Consider the following 14,023-nt stretch of genomic DNA (forward strand, 5'->3'; position numbering starts at 1 on the left):
GTGACAACTGCTAGAGTAGTAGGTACTAATGCAATTATACCTTTTTACCAAGCTGAGTTTTTACCTCGGCCATTAAGCCTATCCATGTTAGACTTGAACCCATTAATTTCTTAGTGCTTATTGTTTCCAGTTCACTAAGATGACAGCTGTTTGGAGTAGCCATCATTCTAGCTGACTTAGGAGAGACAATGCTCTTGCCAACATCCCAGCAATGACAACATTTGTGTAAGTTCTTAACTTTCCTATGGGGGAAGGACAGACTACCTGCATCACTGATGGGACATACAATGACCTTCAATGTGAAGGTATGCTCCCTATGTACTCACTAATGAGGTCCACCACCAACCAATGGCTTGGTGAGGTGAAAGCCTGATCCTAGGACAAACATTGTGTATGCTGCTCCTCCCTGCCCACCCACAGAGGATAAGTACACACATCTTCCTCTGCCAGGGCCATCAAACACCCAAGCCACTAATCAAATTGAGGTAATCTGTGTCATAGTTTATCCCTTTTTGCACTCCTGCAGGTCTGGATGTTGCAGTTATATATTTACAATATAGCTGGTACTCTATAATCTTTAACCAGAGTGCCATTAGTCTTTTAAGCATCTTATTTGTTAATCTACCAAATACAACGGTGATTCTCCTGTGGTAGTCAAGGCTTTTCACTTTAGTGATACAATGTCCTCACATTTGTTATTTTAGCAATGTAACTGATTCTCTATGTGATACTAGTTTGCATATAACTGTACTAAACTTTGGGCAATACACAGTTATTAAAGACCAAGAATCTTAATAAATGATAGTTATCACAAAAAAGGCAATGATCATTTGGTAGTAATCAGTAACCATAATAATAATAATAATAATAATAATGATAATTATAACAATGCTTAATAGTTACACATTCTTAGTGTAGCAAACACGGTCCCTTCTCACAACCATTAGATTCTGCAGGTCAAACAGCTTCAGTAACTCATTCTTAATGTGGCACTCAAGTTATGATTTATGTTCTATGATCTTTGGCTAGTTTTTTACTGTTTATACTTTTTGTCTTCTTAACTTTTAGCCTGAGTTGCAAACATTTTTCTTCTGTTCTCCATTAAATATACCATATTTCTTGTTTACTACTACTACTTAACATCTGTATTACTTGTACTGTATTTAGTCAAGGACATAATAACATGGACAACTTTGTAAAAAAAAAAAAAATTACACATTCAATATTGGGAAACAAAGGTTCGAAGGAAGTGTATTTCCCAGTTAAGATGATTCATGCACAAACGGACACAAATGAGTTAAGGTATAAAATAAGGTTTGACTATGTCTCTTCAACTCATCTAAACCTGGAGCACTAAGACCAGCAAAATATAGCTTCAAGTTTATAATCAGTTTAACTACATAAACTCAAAGCACGTATATTCCAGTTCATCATAAATGCAGAGCAACTGCGCCACTACTGTGTAAGCATTTTTCCAAGGAATAATGCTCCCTGCACCCCTTTACTTTATTATTTTCAGTTTAAGGTTGTTGTACCTCACGGAAAGCGTGATCACTGAAAGGCATTGCAAAATCTGTCTTTTTCAGGGTTGGGGGGGGGGGGGCATTCCGACCAAGAAGTCATGACTTGATAACATGAGGAGCCAAATTTACCTAGGTACTTCTTTTTCAAAGCCAACATCTTGTTATAAAGCGAATAACTTTGTTATATCCTTGACGCAAACACAGCATATATCTGTCATTTAATGTGGGTCTGAAGCAAACAATTTTAATACTTATGGGCCTCCCAGCCTTGAGAGCACAACTCTCCAGTCCATAATGACCCTTTTGTTTACTCACTCTACTTATTCGCCTTCCTCAGTCAATAGTGAAGGCGAGAGTCAAGAACTGTGAGCAGTCATCTGTGGCCAGCTTGTTTGTTAAATGCTGGCCTAACAGCTGGATGAGACATGTCTGCAATAATACCATAGTGCAGATGCATGCCTCAGGAAAGCAGTTGGTGCACACAGCAATAAGGCTATAAAAAGGACAGATTGATTACTGCAGTCCAGGGTTTGAGTCTACCAGACTCCATTTGTATAATATGCAGTTCTGAGCAAGTCAATTAACCACACACTTTCCTGAGGCAATTGGGAAACTGGGCTAGTTTCTTCAGTGGTCTCCCTAGCCAGATGCCTAGTACCTACCTATGGACTGACCATATGGTCTCATACAATCTAAACTGTTTTCCTGGCAGTTTGCACAGAGGGGTAAGGCTATGAGTGGTTTCCTTTTATAGCTCAGGGTTTGATTACATCAACCTCTATTTTCCTGCTGTGCAAATTAACCAGACAGTGCCCTGATGCAATTGAAAAACTGGACTAGGTTACTTGATGGTCTTCTAGATCACATGCTTAGTAGCAACCTATTGCTTTCTTTTCATTTGTAATATCTCAGTCATCTCAGTTACCTGGTTTGGCACTGCCTGGTAGGTTGCAGTACTCTCTCCACCATCAACTGCTGCACAGCCAGTAATTGTCATCCAACATGTGGATTTCATTCAGTGGGCCTTGATGCTATGCTTCCCACGATGGGGAGTCAACACTGGCAACTGACTCCACCCCCTCCTTATATGGATCCTCCAGCACCTGAGCCTCCTCTGTGATCCTGAGCAATTTGAGATGCAATCATGACTTTATCCATCTGCACCATGGAAGCAGCAGGACAGAAGCATTTAATGTATTTTCATAGAAATGCTATTATACTTTGAGAATACTTCTGTTATAAAGCATAGGGTGATTGGATTTAATACACAACTGGTTTATGAAACTAACAAATAAAAGAACATGCAAAACATGTGCAAAGATAATGTAAGTAAGAATTGAGAATAATAAGGTACTACTGTACTTTAGACATTATATTTGAAGTCTTGAGAGAAGTGCACAGTGTGCTGAAACACATTTTAAGTGTCAAAACTAAATGATGACAGCTACTCCAAATAATGTGCCCAAGTTTCTGTTGTAAGTACAGGGCTTAAAGCACCTTGTGGGAGGCTTGCAACTATGACCTTTTGGAGCAGAGGTTAGGGCCCTTCTGAATGAACTGCAGCTATCAGTGTGAGAGCTCTCAGCAAGGTTTCAATCAGTGTCTGAGCAGAGGTGAGGTTTTCAACACCTTTCACATGATGACTAAAGTAATAACTGTCTGTCTCCCCTCACTTAAGGCTTTGATTCCCTGTACTTAGTGTTTCAAAATAATAGACAATGATCTAATTTGGATGGAATTTTCAATGTCATGACCTTATCTTTGAGCATGAAATGAGAGAATAATAAGGGATGATATTTTTTAACCTTCAAAACCATCTGCTACTTATTTTCAGTGCAACCAGGATGTAATGAAAGGTGTTTCATATGTTACACCGATAATTTGTCATCATCTCTCTGTTTTGTCAGCTTGCTTGTTAGCTACTTGCTGTAGCTGCACATTTCTAACTACCTTTAAGGTAAGAAAAAAAAATAAAAAGTTTATATTTTTTATATATGGCTCCTGAAGATGGAACAGAAAGTAAGAAAAAGTAGCACTGTCACATGAAAAGAAAAACATTATGTTGCTTGCAACTGTCCATGGTTTTATGCAATTACTCAGTCAAGCTGTACTCTTTTCTCAGATCATTCATAACCAAAATTTTCCACGTGTGTGACATGTGATAAGCATCAGCACAATACAAAAAAATAGCTTCTTCACGCCTACCTTGAGCAATTTGCCACTTCAATCCTGGGCCCCTGGCAGTCATGACCTCCACAGTGAGGAGCAGGGCTGTCACATGACCTTGATCTGCATACACACATTCCAGAGCTGTCACCATCTGAATGTTCACAAGGCTGCCAAGGAGACCAAACACCAAATGCACCATCCACTGTTAGGTTCTTCACCTAGATGAAAAGGTCCAGTATAGTGAAACTAAATTATTGCAGGGAACAATAAGCAGCTAAAGGACTTGCTTAAAAAGAAACTCTGAATTTCAAAGTTAGCATCATCAAATACAAACAGTCAAGCAGGTTTCTGTCCTGGGATAAAGTACTTCTCACACACGCTCCCAGGTTCTAAAGCAATTTGCTCTCAGGACAACATATTTTCCTGAGTTCACAAAGATTCTGAGAAGAGTTATAACTTTGCATAGTGTTTAATGATGAATGTACGTGGTTTCAGAATCTGCAGATAGCTGTATGTGTTTAATGACTCGGACATTACCACTTGTACTTGCCATCCAGGCTTTATTGTTAATTAGTCTACAAGCCCTATGGTCTTGCCTCTCAGTAACTCACCCACATGCATATAAAAACTGACTGTTACTTAGCACAGAGGATTAAGGCTATGAGCTGTTAATGAGTTTTTTCCTGCAGTCCTGGGTTTGAGTCCCTCAGCATAATTTTGCCTACTGAGCAATTGTAAGCAAAGTCACTTATCCAGATAGTGCTCTTTTGCAGCTGGGAAACTGGGGTAGGCTCCTCAGTGGTCTCCCTGACAGCATACCTATGAACTACTAGGCTCCTCAGTGGTCTCCCTGACACCATACCTATGAACTACTAGGCTCCTCAGTGGTCTCCCTGACAGCATACCTATGAACTACTAGGCTCCTCAGTGGTCTCCCTGACAGCATACCTATGAACTACTAGGCTCCTCAGTGGTCTCCCTGACAGCATACCTATGAACTACTAGGCTCCTCAGTGGTCTCCCTGACAGCATACCTATGAACTACTAGGCTCCTCAGTGGTCTCCCTGACAGCATGCCTATGAACTACTAGGCTCCTCAGTGGTCTCCCTGACAGCATACCTATGAACTACTAGGATCCTCAGTGGTCTCCCTGACAGCATACCTATGAACTACTAGGCTCCTCAGTGGTCTCCCTGACAGCATACCTATGAACTACTAGGATCCTCAGTGGTCTCCCTGACAGCATACCTATGAACTACTAGGATCCTCAGTGGTCTCCCTGACAGCATACCTATGAACTACTAGGATCCTCAGTGGTCTCCCTGACAGCATACCTATGAACTACTAGGCTCCTCAGTGGTCTCCCTGACAGCATACCTATGAACTACTAGGCTCCTCAGTGGTCTCCCTGACAGCATACCTATGAACTACTAGGCTCCTCAGTGGTCTCCCTGACAGCATACCTATGAACTACTAGGCTCCTCAGTGGTCTCCCTGACAGCATACCTATGAACTACTTATGGACCAGTTATTAACAGGTGATTCAGCCTACTTTGTTTCCTTCTCTTTCTGTTTACTATTTATTCATCTTTTGCTTTTCTTTTTAACGTCCTGCACCACAGTGCAAGCAACAGCCCAAACTAATGACTCATTATTTATGCAACAATGTCAACAGTTTGTTCCACTGCAGTAAGATCACTGTAGTACTGAAATTCACAGCCATTTGTAGGTTTCTGTATTACAGATACTCTTACTTTTGGGTGGAAAATCAATAACTGAATGGTTAGCTTAAACAGCCAGCTGTTGGGACAACTTTGTGCCTGAAAACAAACTAGTTTTAAGTGCCACCTGTCCTTGTGGAAAACAGTGCATGCTTCCTTATATATTCAGACCTGCATTTCTTAAATGGTTCTTGCTGATACAACTGCTACTAAAAGAAGGTGCTCCAGAATAGGACTGTAACTGGACTGGAATATGCAAATTCAAGGGGAGGGTTAGAGTCAGTTTTTTTATTATAAACTTATGACTTATAATCTTAAAATGAGGGAGCACTGGTCTTCTTTGGCATGTCAAGGGACTATTTGGATAGAAATTACTGGAGGTTTTTACTAAGGCACAGTAAAGACCCTTATCAAATTAGTCTGTGAAACATAGCAAGACCTCTTGGGCTGATCCTGTCCAAGGCTATGTGCCAGTCTATTCCAACACCAGGTGTTGGGTTCATTTTCCACTAGTGGCACTACATTTCTGAGAGTGCCACACTTTGGAAACAACATTAAATTGATGCCCTATTTGTCTGCATAGGTCATAGGAGATTACTAGGCTATCGGCCCTACAGCCCTTACAAGCCTAGCCATGTTAATTCCTGAGTTGCCCCATCTGTCCTTGTTAGATGGAAATAATTTACAGGGGGAGTCTATGATCAACACCATCTACCCCTGTCTATGAGGGACATGGGTGCTACCCCTGGGGTGAATTTGCACTCTCCCATCCATTTGTCTAGGTTGCACTTAGCCTAGTACCTACCTATGAACCTATCTGCCCGAGGGCATTTATAAGCCTAGCCACAATGTGTCGGCTTTTGCCACCCCATTGATTAATTAACTGATCCTCTGTCAAGCAGAGCCAATGAAGTGATCCCAGGGGTGTATTTTCTGTTACCCATCCACTCATCAAGGTTTCTCTTGAAGAATGTTAGTGAGGGGCTCTGCCTGATATAATTTGGAATTTTGCACCAAAGCATGGGGAGTCTCTGTGACAGGAATCTATCCCTCCAGCATGTTCTATTTATTGTTGTGGCAAAGTTTAGCTCACTAGAGTGCGTAGCTCGCAGTGACTTGGATTTCTTGAAGTGGAGCATGTCCATCAATTGTGAGTTGGACATGGCTTTGTAAGTCAGGCAAGATCACCTCTGAGTAAACGATATGCCACTGAGTACAGCCGGAGTTTATTCAGTCGGGCTGCAAAGGACATATGTTTGAGGCCAGTAATCCTCTTGGTGAGGTACTTTTGTGGTCTTTCCTGCTGTTGGAAGTGTCTTGTGAGGTACATCCCAAATGGGGCATTGTACTCTATGATGGGTCTAATGAGTGACGAGTAGAGGGGCACTATAACCTCTTTATTTCTAGATGCAAACCCTTTCGTAATTAGATGGGCCACATAGAAGGATTTCCTAACTACTTTGGCAATATGATTGTCAAAGGAGAGATTACTATCTACTTGGGTCCCCAGATCTCTTATTTCCTCTATTGTATTAAGGGGGCTGCCACCAATGTGGTAATTCGTGAGTGTTTTGTTTTTCCCAAATGGGATGACTATGCATTTTTTTGGCATTTAGCTTGAGGCCATGACTTTGACACCTGGTGTCCGTCTCAGTAAGGCCCTTTTCGAGGACGTCCATGTCAGCCAGAGAGTCATTTATGGCTCTCAGTTTGCAGTCATCTGTGAACTTGGCTAGCCATAGTCCTCCTGTGTTTGCCGAACAGTAGGGGTCCCAGGACCGAGCCTTGCAGGACACCAATTGTGTCTGGTTTAGAGTTGGAACTGGAGCCCACTATTCTTACCGTGTGAGTTCTGTCTGTAAGCCAGCTGGCAACCCATCTTGTGACGTAGCAGTTTATGTTCAGGCTGGTGAGTTTTTCTGTAATACCTGAGTGGGGAATGGTGTTGAAAGCCTTGTCAAGGTAGGCTGCGTGAATCACCTTTCCCTCGTCTATGGCCTTGGTGACTGTCTCGAAGAAGTCAACCAGATTTAGTAGGCATGATCTGCCCTTAACAAAGCCGAACTGGGTTGGGTCAAGTGTTTGGAGGTTCCCAATGTCTTTGTTAATGAGTTCCATGATGATGCGCTCCATAGCCTTGCAGACCAGGCTAGTCAGTTGTGGCCCCTCCTTTGTGGAGAGGAAAAACCATTGCTGTGTGCCATTCTATGGGCATGTAGCCTGTGGAGAGACTGAGATTGAACAGCGTGTTTAGGTGGGGGGTTAGTTCGTGCAAGATGCAGCCTGGGACACCATCTGGTCAAACTGATGCTGTGTTTTTGGCTTTTGAAAGGGCTGCTTTCACCTGTGCTTCTGTGATTTTTGGGACACTACACTTTTCTGGTATTGTTGTGGGCTCTTTTGGAGGTGAGGGGGGGGGTGAAGGTTGCACTGAATCTATTTGCCAGGATGTTGGCAATATCAGCAGGTTCAGTATATTTTGTGCAATCTGCGAGTTGCCACTTAGATTCTTAACATAGCTAAAAGAAGGATTTGTGGTTATCTTTTGAATCCTTGGCTATTTTTCTTTTCGAAGTTAGCCTTGGATGATCTCATTAGGGACCTTAGTTTCTTACTGATACTGATCAGGGATGTCTTTCCTTCTTGGGATTTGCTTTTTTTCTGAACTAGTTCATCTTTCTATAGTATAGCCTGTTTATTGCAGGGGTCCACCAAACTGGTTTCCTTCTCTTACAGGAGTGAGTCTTGGTTTTGCTAGGGATGGCACGATCCATGCATCCTTGTAGGTGCTCATAGAATGCATTTGCAAAGGTTTCTGCATCTTGGGCACCGTTATCCTTTAACGTGGGGGCTGTGAAACTTACCACCTCTGTCTTAAGTAAGGTGAGGTTTGCTTTAGAAAAGTTTTTTACTGTGGTTTCCTTAGTTGGGGGTGGTGGTGGGGTGTGGACATCCAGACTGATTAGTGACCAGTGACGGGTTAACCTCTGGTGTGGAACACCTGTCGCCCATGTTGGTGATGACCAGGTCCAATATGTTTTCACCTCTGGTAGGGGAGTTTACCAGCTGATCCAGGGCATTTGAGTTGATGAATTTCAGGAAGTGCTGGGCCTGGGAATTTGTACTTGAGTAGTTTTCCCAGTGAATGGTAGGGTAATTGAAATCACCCAATATCAGGGTGTTCGGTAGGACCTTCATGTTTTCCAGTGTCTCCAGAAACGTGGAGGGTGGTCCTGGGTCATGGAGGGTGATCTGTAGCAGGCCACAATTTGCATTGCAGATTTGCCCGATGTTAGTAGAACATGGATGATCACAGAGGTATCATGCTGTGCCACTAACCTGGAGGTGTAGGTATCCTTGATGAATATGGATACACCCCCTCCTTTTGTGTTTCAGTCTGAGTTCTGTGGCCGAAACATGTAGTATGAGTTGTAGCCCAGTAGTGCTCGGGTGGTCTCTGGAGCCTTAAGCCAGGTTTCAGTTACTGCACAGATGTCGACATTCTCCATACTGAGGAGTGCTTCGAGCGTGTGCGTTTTGAGATTTAAACTCCTGGCGTTGAGTAGCATAACCCTCAATTTTTGTTAATTGTGCTGTTTACGAAGGTGGGTTTGACTTTTGAGCCTTGCCTAAAAAAAGCACTATGGGGGCAGCAAGAGCCTTTGCCAGTATTAGAAGGCCTAGGGGTGACAGGTGCAAGCCGTCTCTTGTGAAGCAACGTGGCTTGTCGAGAACGTCGTCCCAGGCTGACAGACACTTGATCCCCTTTGAATGACACCAGAAGCCTAGCCAATTGTTGAAATTGATAATTTTTTCTTTATATTGAGGTACCATTCTTGGTGAGGGCAGGATGCTACTCAGGGTCAGGGTCATACCAACCTGGGCTACAAGATCAGAGAGCTCTTCCATGTCTCTTTTCATGTAGTCCAGGTAGGTACGTCTCAGGTCATTCACACCAAAATGAACAATGACAGAGTCATATTTGTACTTGTTCTGGAGTGACTTGAGTGCTTGTGTTATGTGGCGGATTCTGGCTCCTGACAGGCAGCTAACAGTAACCTTCTGCTTGTCCAGCCTAGTGAGTGGGACGTCAGTGTGCCTGATTATAGAGCCACCTATTACTAGTGTGTTAGGTATGCTATTTCGCCTTAAGGGCTGTGATTGTGTGGCACACTGATTTTGTGTTTTATATGTTGTCTGGTTTGTGACAGGAGGTGCAGGTTGTTTGGGTGTCTGCTTTGGAGGTCTCTGATGCTTTTGCAGGTTTTTATTTAGAGCCTCTGAGTATGATTTTGTGTATTTATGTGTATTTTTTTGCAAGTGCTGTTTTAGTAGGTCTGTGTGCGTCTGGAGGTGTGGTACAAGTGTTAACCTTCTCCTCTTGACTGTCTGTTCCAGTCTTGGGTGGAGACAGCTTAGCTTCCAGTTTGGCTGCATAATTGCATCTCTCGCATATGTCAGTGTTTTGTGGTAGGAAGAAAGAGTTGTCTGTGTACATGAGGCAGTTGTAACATTGCCTCAGGATACCCAGATTCACCAGCTGGACAGGGGAGTGCACCTGAAGTTGCCCTTTGGTCATGCCTGAATAGTAGGCTAAGCTACTTAGTCGCTTGGTTGGTGAGGGGTGAATAAAGAGCCTTGCCCTGCTGGGCAATCAGTGTCAGGGTATATATTAGTGCTTGCTATTAGGTCTGAGCAAGTGCTGGGCTGTAAGATGCTTTTTGAGTGCTTAGGTTGAGAGTGAGACTAGTTGCAAGGGAAAAACTGAAGAGGAGACTTAGTGGAGCCAGGAATAATTTAACCATAGCTAACCGGCACTGCCTGGTGCGCAAAACGTGCAAACGCGGTTTTTATAGTAGGTAAATGAAAGAGATAGAAATTAGCCCAAAATGGCCAATGAACTATTAAATTCTGGGCTGGAACCACTCCTCCAGGGACAGATAGGTTGCTCAAAGCTCCCCTCTCTCACAAGTGAACAGAGAAACTTCCTTCTACCCAAGTAAGGTATGGGCAACTCAGAAACTAGTATCACAGCCCTGAATTCAGCACTAGCCTGAAAACTGGACTATACTAGCTTAGAAAGGTAGGAAACAAGGAATTTTTTTGTTTTTTTGAAAAGATAAGGCAAAAACAGTAGAAAATACACTTAAAACAGCTTTAAACGACTACAAACAATAAGAAAAGGCGATCATACTTTAGTGTGTAGCCTACAACAGTTAAATTATTTAAACAAAAAACAACTTTTTAAAAGTGCAGGCAGTTAAATAAGTACAATATGTGAAAAAAACAATATTTTAAATCACAATAAACGCAGGAAAATCTGAGTTTAGGCAGAAAACAGTTAAGTACAGCAAGAAAGTACAGAAAACTGATACTTAATCACTCCAAAGTCTCTCTTCTAAGCTAGGCAGATTGTATGAGTCTAAGGCTTTCTAGCACGACCCAGTAGGTTATAGTTACAGGAAAGATGGGAAACAAGCGCAGATGTCATCTTTTAAACCAGAAAGTTGAAAGAGATGGACAAACTGTCCAAATGGTCAATAAACTACAATTTCTGGGCCAAGAACCTCTCGTGGTAGACAGGCTACCTAGTGCTTACCACTCCCACTGATAAGCTAGAAGGCTTTCCTCCAACATAGAAAGTCTTGCGGGCCTCAGAAGCTTACAGAGTCCTGGATACAGCAAATCTGCACCTGGACTAGACTAGTTACAGGAAAGGTGGGGAACAAGTACAAATGTAGTCTTTTAAGCCAGCAAGTTGAAAGGGATGGAAAACTGCCCAAATGGCCAAATAAACTACAATTTCTGGGCCAAAACTCATTTTTCCCATGGAGGATAGGCTACCTAGTGCTTACCACTCCCACTGATAAGCTAGAAGGCTTCCCTCCAACACAGAAAGACTTTGGGGGCTCAGAAGCTTACTAACAATCCTGGCTACAGCAACTCTATAACCGGACTAGGCTAGTTAGGGCAGGAAACAGGCACAAGTGCGGCTTTCAAACCAGAAAGTTGAAACAGATGGAAAAAAAACTGCTCAAACAGCCAATAGCTACAATTTCTGGGTCAGGGACCACTCCTCTTGTGGTAGATAGGCTGCCTGATGCTTACCACTCCCACTGATAAGCTAGAATGCTTCCCTCCAACACGGAAAGGCTTGGGGGTCTCAGAAGCTTACAAAGAGTCCTAGATACAGCAAATCTGTAGCTGGACTAGATTAGTAACAGGAAAGGCAGGAAACAAGCTCAAACACAGACTTTTAAATCAGAAGGTTGAAAGAGATGTTAAAGCTTCCCAAACAGCCAATAAAATATAATTTCTGGGCCAGAAATCACTCCTCCTAAAGTAGATAGGTTACCTAGTGCTTACCACTCCCACTGATAAGCTAGAAGGCTTCTCTCCAACACAGAAGGGCTTGGGGGGCTCAGAAGCTTACCAACAGTCTTGGATACAGCAAATCTGTACCTGGACTACACTAGTTATAGGAAAGGTGGGGACCAAACACAAAACGGGCTTTTAACCAGAAATTAGAAAGAGATGGAAAAACTGCCCAAACGGCCAATGAACTACAATCAATTTCAAGGCCAAAATCCACTCTTTCCATGGTAGATAGGCTACCTAGTGCTTACCACTCCCACTGATAAGCTAGAAGGCTTCCCTCCAACACAGAAAGGCTTGGGGAGCTCAGAACCTTACCAACAGTCCTGGATACAGCAAGTCTGTATCTGGACTTGACTAGTTACAGGAAAGGCAGGAAACAAGCTTAGAATTTTTTTTTTGTTACAGAAAAGCAGCTAAAACAGCAGTAAATACAATTCAAATTGTACTACAGGCCAGCACACCTGAGTGTGTAGCAGCACTACAGCAAATCCAGTTCAAATAAATGCAATTAAATTAACAAATGACTAAAAAACAAGTGCAGAAGGCAGTAAAGTAGAAGGTTACTAACAAGCAGTAATAAGTGCAGAGTAAGAGTGACTGAACAGATAGCACAAAGAAGAGCAACTAAGACAGTTACAGTAAGAGCAGCTGAATAATATATATATATATATATATATATATATATATATATATATATATATATATATATATATATATGTTGTTGTGTCTTTCGGCTTTTCCCAGTCAGGGGTTACCACAGCGGAACTCCGGTCTGCTAATGATTGACATTAGATTTTTACATGCCGAGCTGCCGTCCCTGACACACAACCTTCAATGAAGGTACACCCATTCATGCATGTCTCCACACAGAACACGCTCTAGCTGAGAATCGAACAGGACAACGTCTTACTGTGAGGTGACAACGCTACCGCAGCACCACCACCGCAGTATAACAAAAAAAAAAAATATATATATATATATTTTTTTTTTTTTTTTTTTTTTTGAAGGAGGGAACAGAGCAGGATTAAGAGGCTACAGGGGGATGTCCTTCCCAAATGCTCTCTTTGTACACAGTAGGAGTGCCTGAAATCAGAAAATGACCTCACTGCACTCAGCTGAGTGAGCAAATGAGATGGGCCCAGAATGAGTATCCAAATACAAATCTACAAGAGGGGCGGGCAATTTCAAAGCCACCAACATTAACACCAAAACAAGAACAGAGAGGGTGGGTGGGGAACTAACTGTAGAGAGACGGCCACAACTTCAGCTGAGTTAATATTCAGTGAAAAACACAAATAAATAAGTTAAAAACAGTACTATATGAAAAAGAGCTGATAAAAGTATACTTAATATAAATTATATGTCCACCTGATTTCAGGTAAATGTTAGCCGGCCAAAAATCTGATATTAAATAGAAGTAACTCAAAATGTACCACTTATATAAGGCAAGACAGAATGTCAGTGATGAGCTGAAACTACCCCCCACTGCTATCAATGGCTACACAGAAATTCTAAAAAGTACTCTGAAGAGATAGCCACAACTTCAGTTGATTTAATATTCAATGAAAAACACAAATAAATAAATTAAATACAGTACTATATGCAAAAGAGCAGATAAAAGTGTACTTAAATTCACTTATATGTCCAGTTGATTTCAGACTTGAAAAGGATACGTGAGGAGCTCTGCTTAATGTGAAATGGAAGTTTGTTCCAGAGGAGAAGCAGTCTGAGAGAGATATATATGCCTCTCCAGCATGTTCTGTTAATGTCACAGGCTAGGCTAAGATCCCTAGAGTGAATGACTCTTGTGCCATTTGACTTGCGGATGCAGTGCATTTCTATCAGGGCAGGTCTGAGACTGCCCTGTAGGCTAGGGACAAGTTGCCTTTCAGCAGTGACAGGGCTTTTAGTCTATCCACAAAAGTCATGGTTTTGAGGCCCTGTATCTTCTTGGTGAGAAACCTCTGTGGCTGTCATGTAGCCTATCCTTTAACTATGTATTTTTGGAAGACACATGATTGGAACATGTTACAGTAGACACATATAGATATTTTGTTCTGTGGCACATGTATAAAGGCACATATGGTATTCCGATTTGCAAAGACAGATGGTCTACATGCATGCCACATATGTTTATGCTGAGCATACTACTGTTAAAGTTATCACACACTGGACACAGTCATGTCTTTGGTGTTACTCCATGTGCATTCATGTATACGCTAGTATGTGCA

At 42.1% G+C, this 14,023-nt stretch overlaps 1 protein-coding gene across 4 annotated transcripts in view; it reads right to left on the minus strand.

Annotated features, from left to right (window-relative positions):
• The window catches only part of SEMA5B (semaphorin 5B), a 3,270,261-nt gene that overhangs the window by 257,328 nt on the left and 2,998,910 nt on the right, over positions 1-14,023 (minus strand). For all 4 annotated transcript variants that reach the window (XM_044062778.1, XM_044062776.1, XM_044062777.1 and 1 more), the window contains one exon: positions 3,729-3,910. In XM_044062778.1, the coding sequence (XP_043918713.1) occupies positions 3,729-3,910 (182 nt within the window). The remainder of the gene's footprint in view (positions 1-3,728; positions 3,911-14,023) is intronic.

The sequence above is a fragment of the Protopterus annectens genome, chromosome 2.part1, assembly GCF_019279795.1.
Source record: "Protopterus annectens isolate FY-2018-M chromosome 2.part1, PAN1.0, whole genome shotgun sequence".
Classification (NCBI taxonomy): Eukaryota; Metazoa; Chordata; order Ceratodontiformes; family Protopteridae; genus Protopterus; species Protopterus annectens.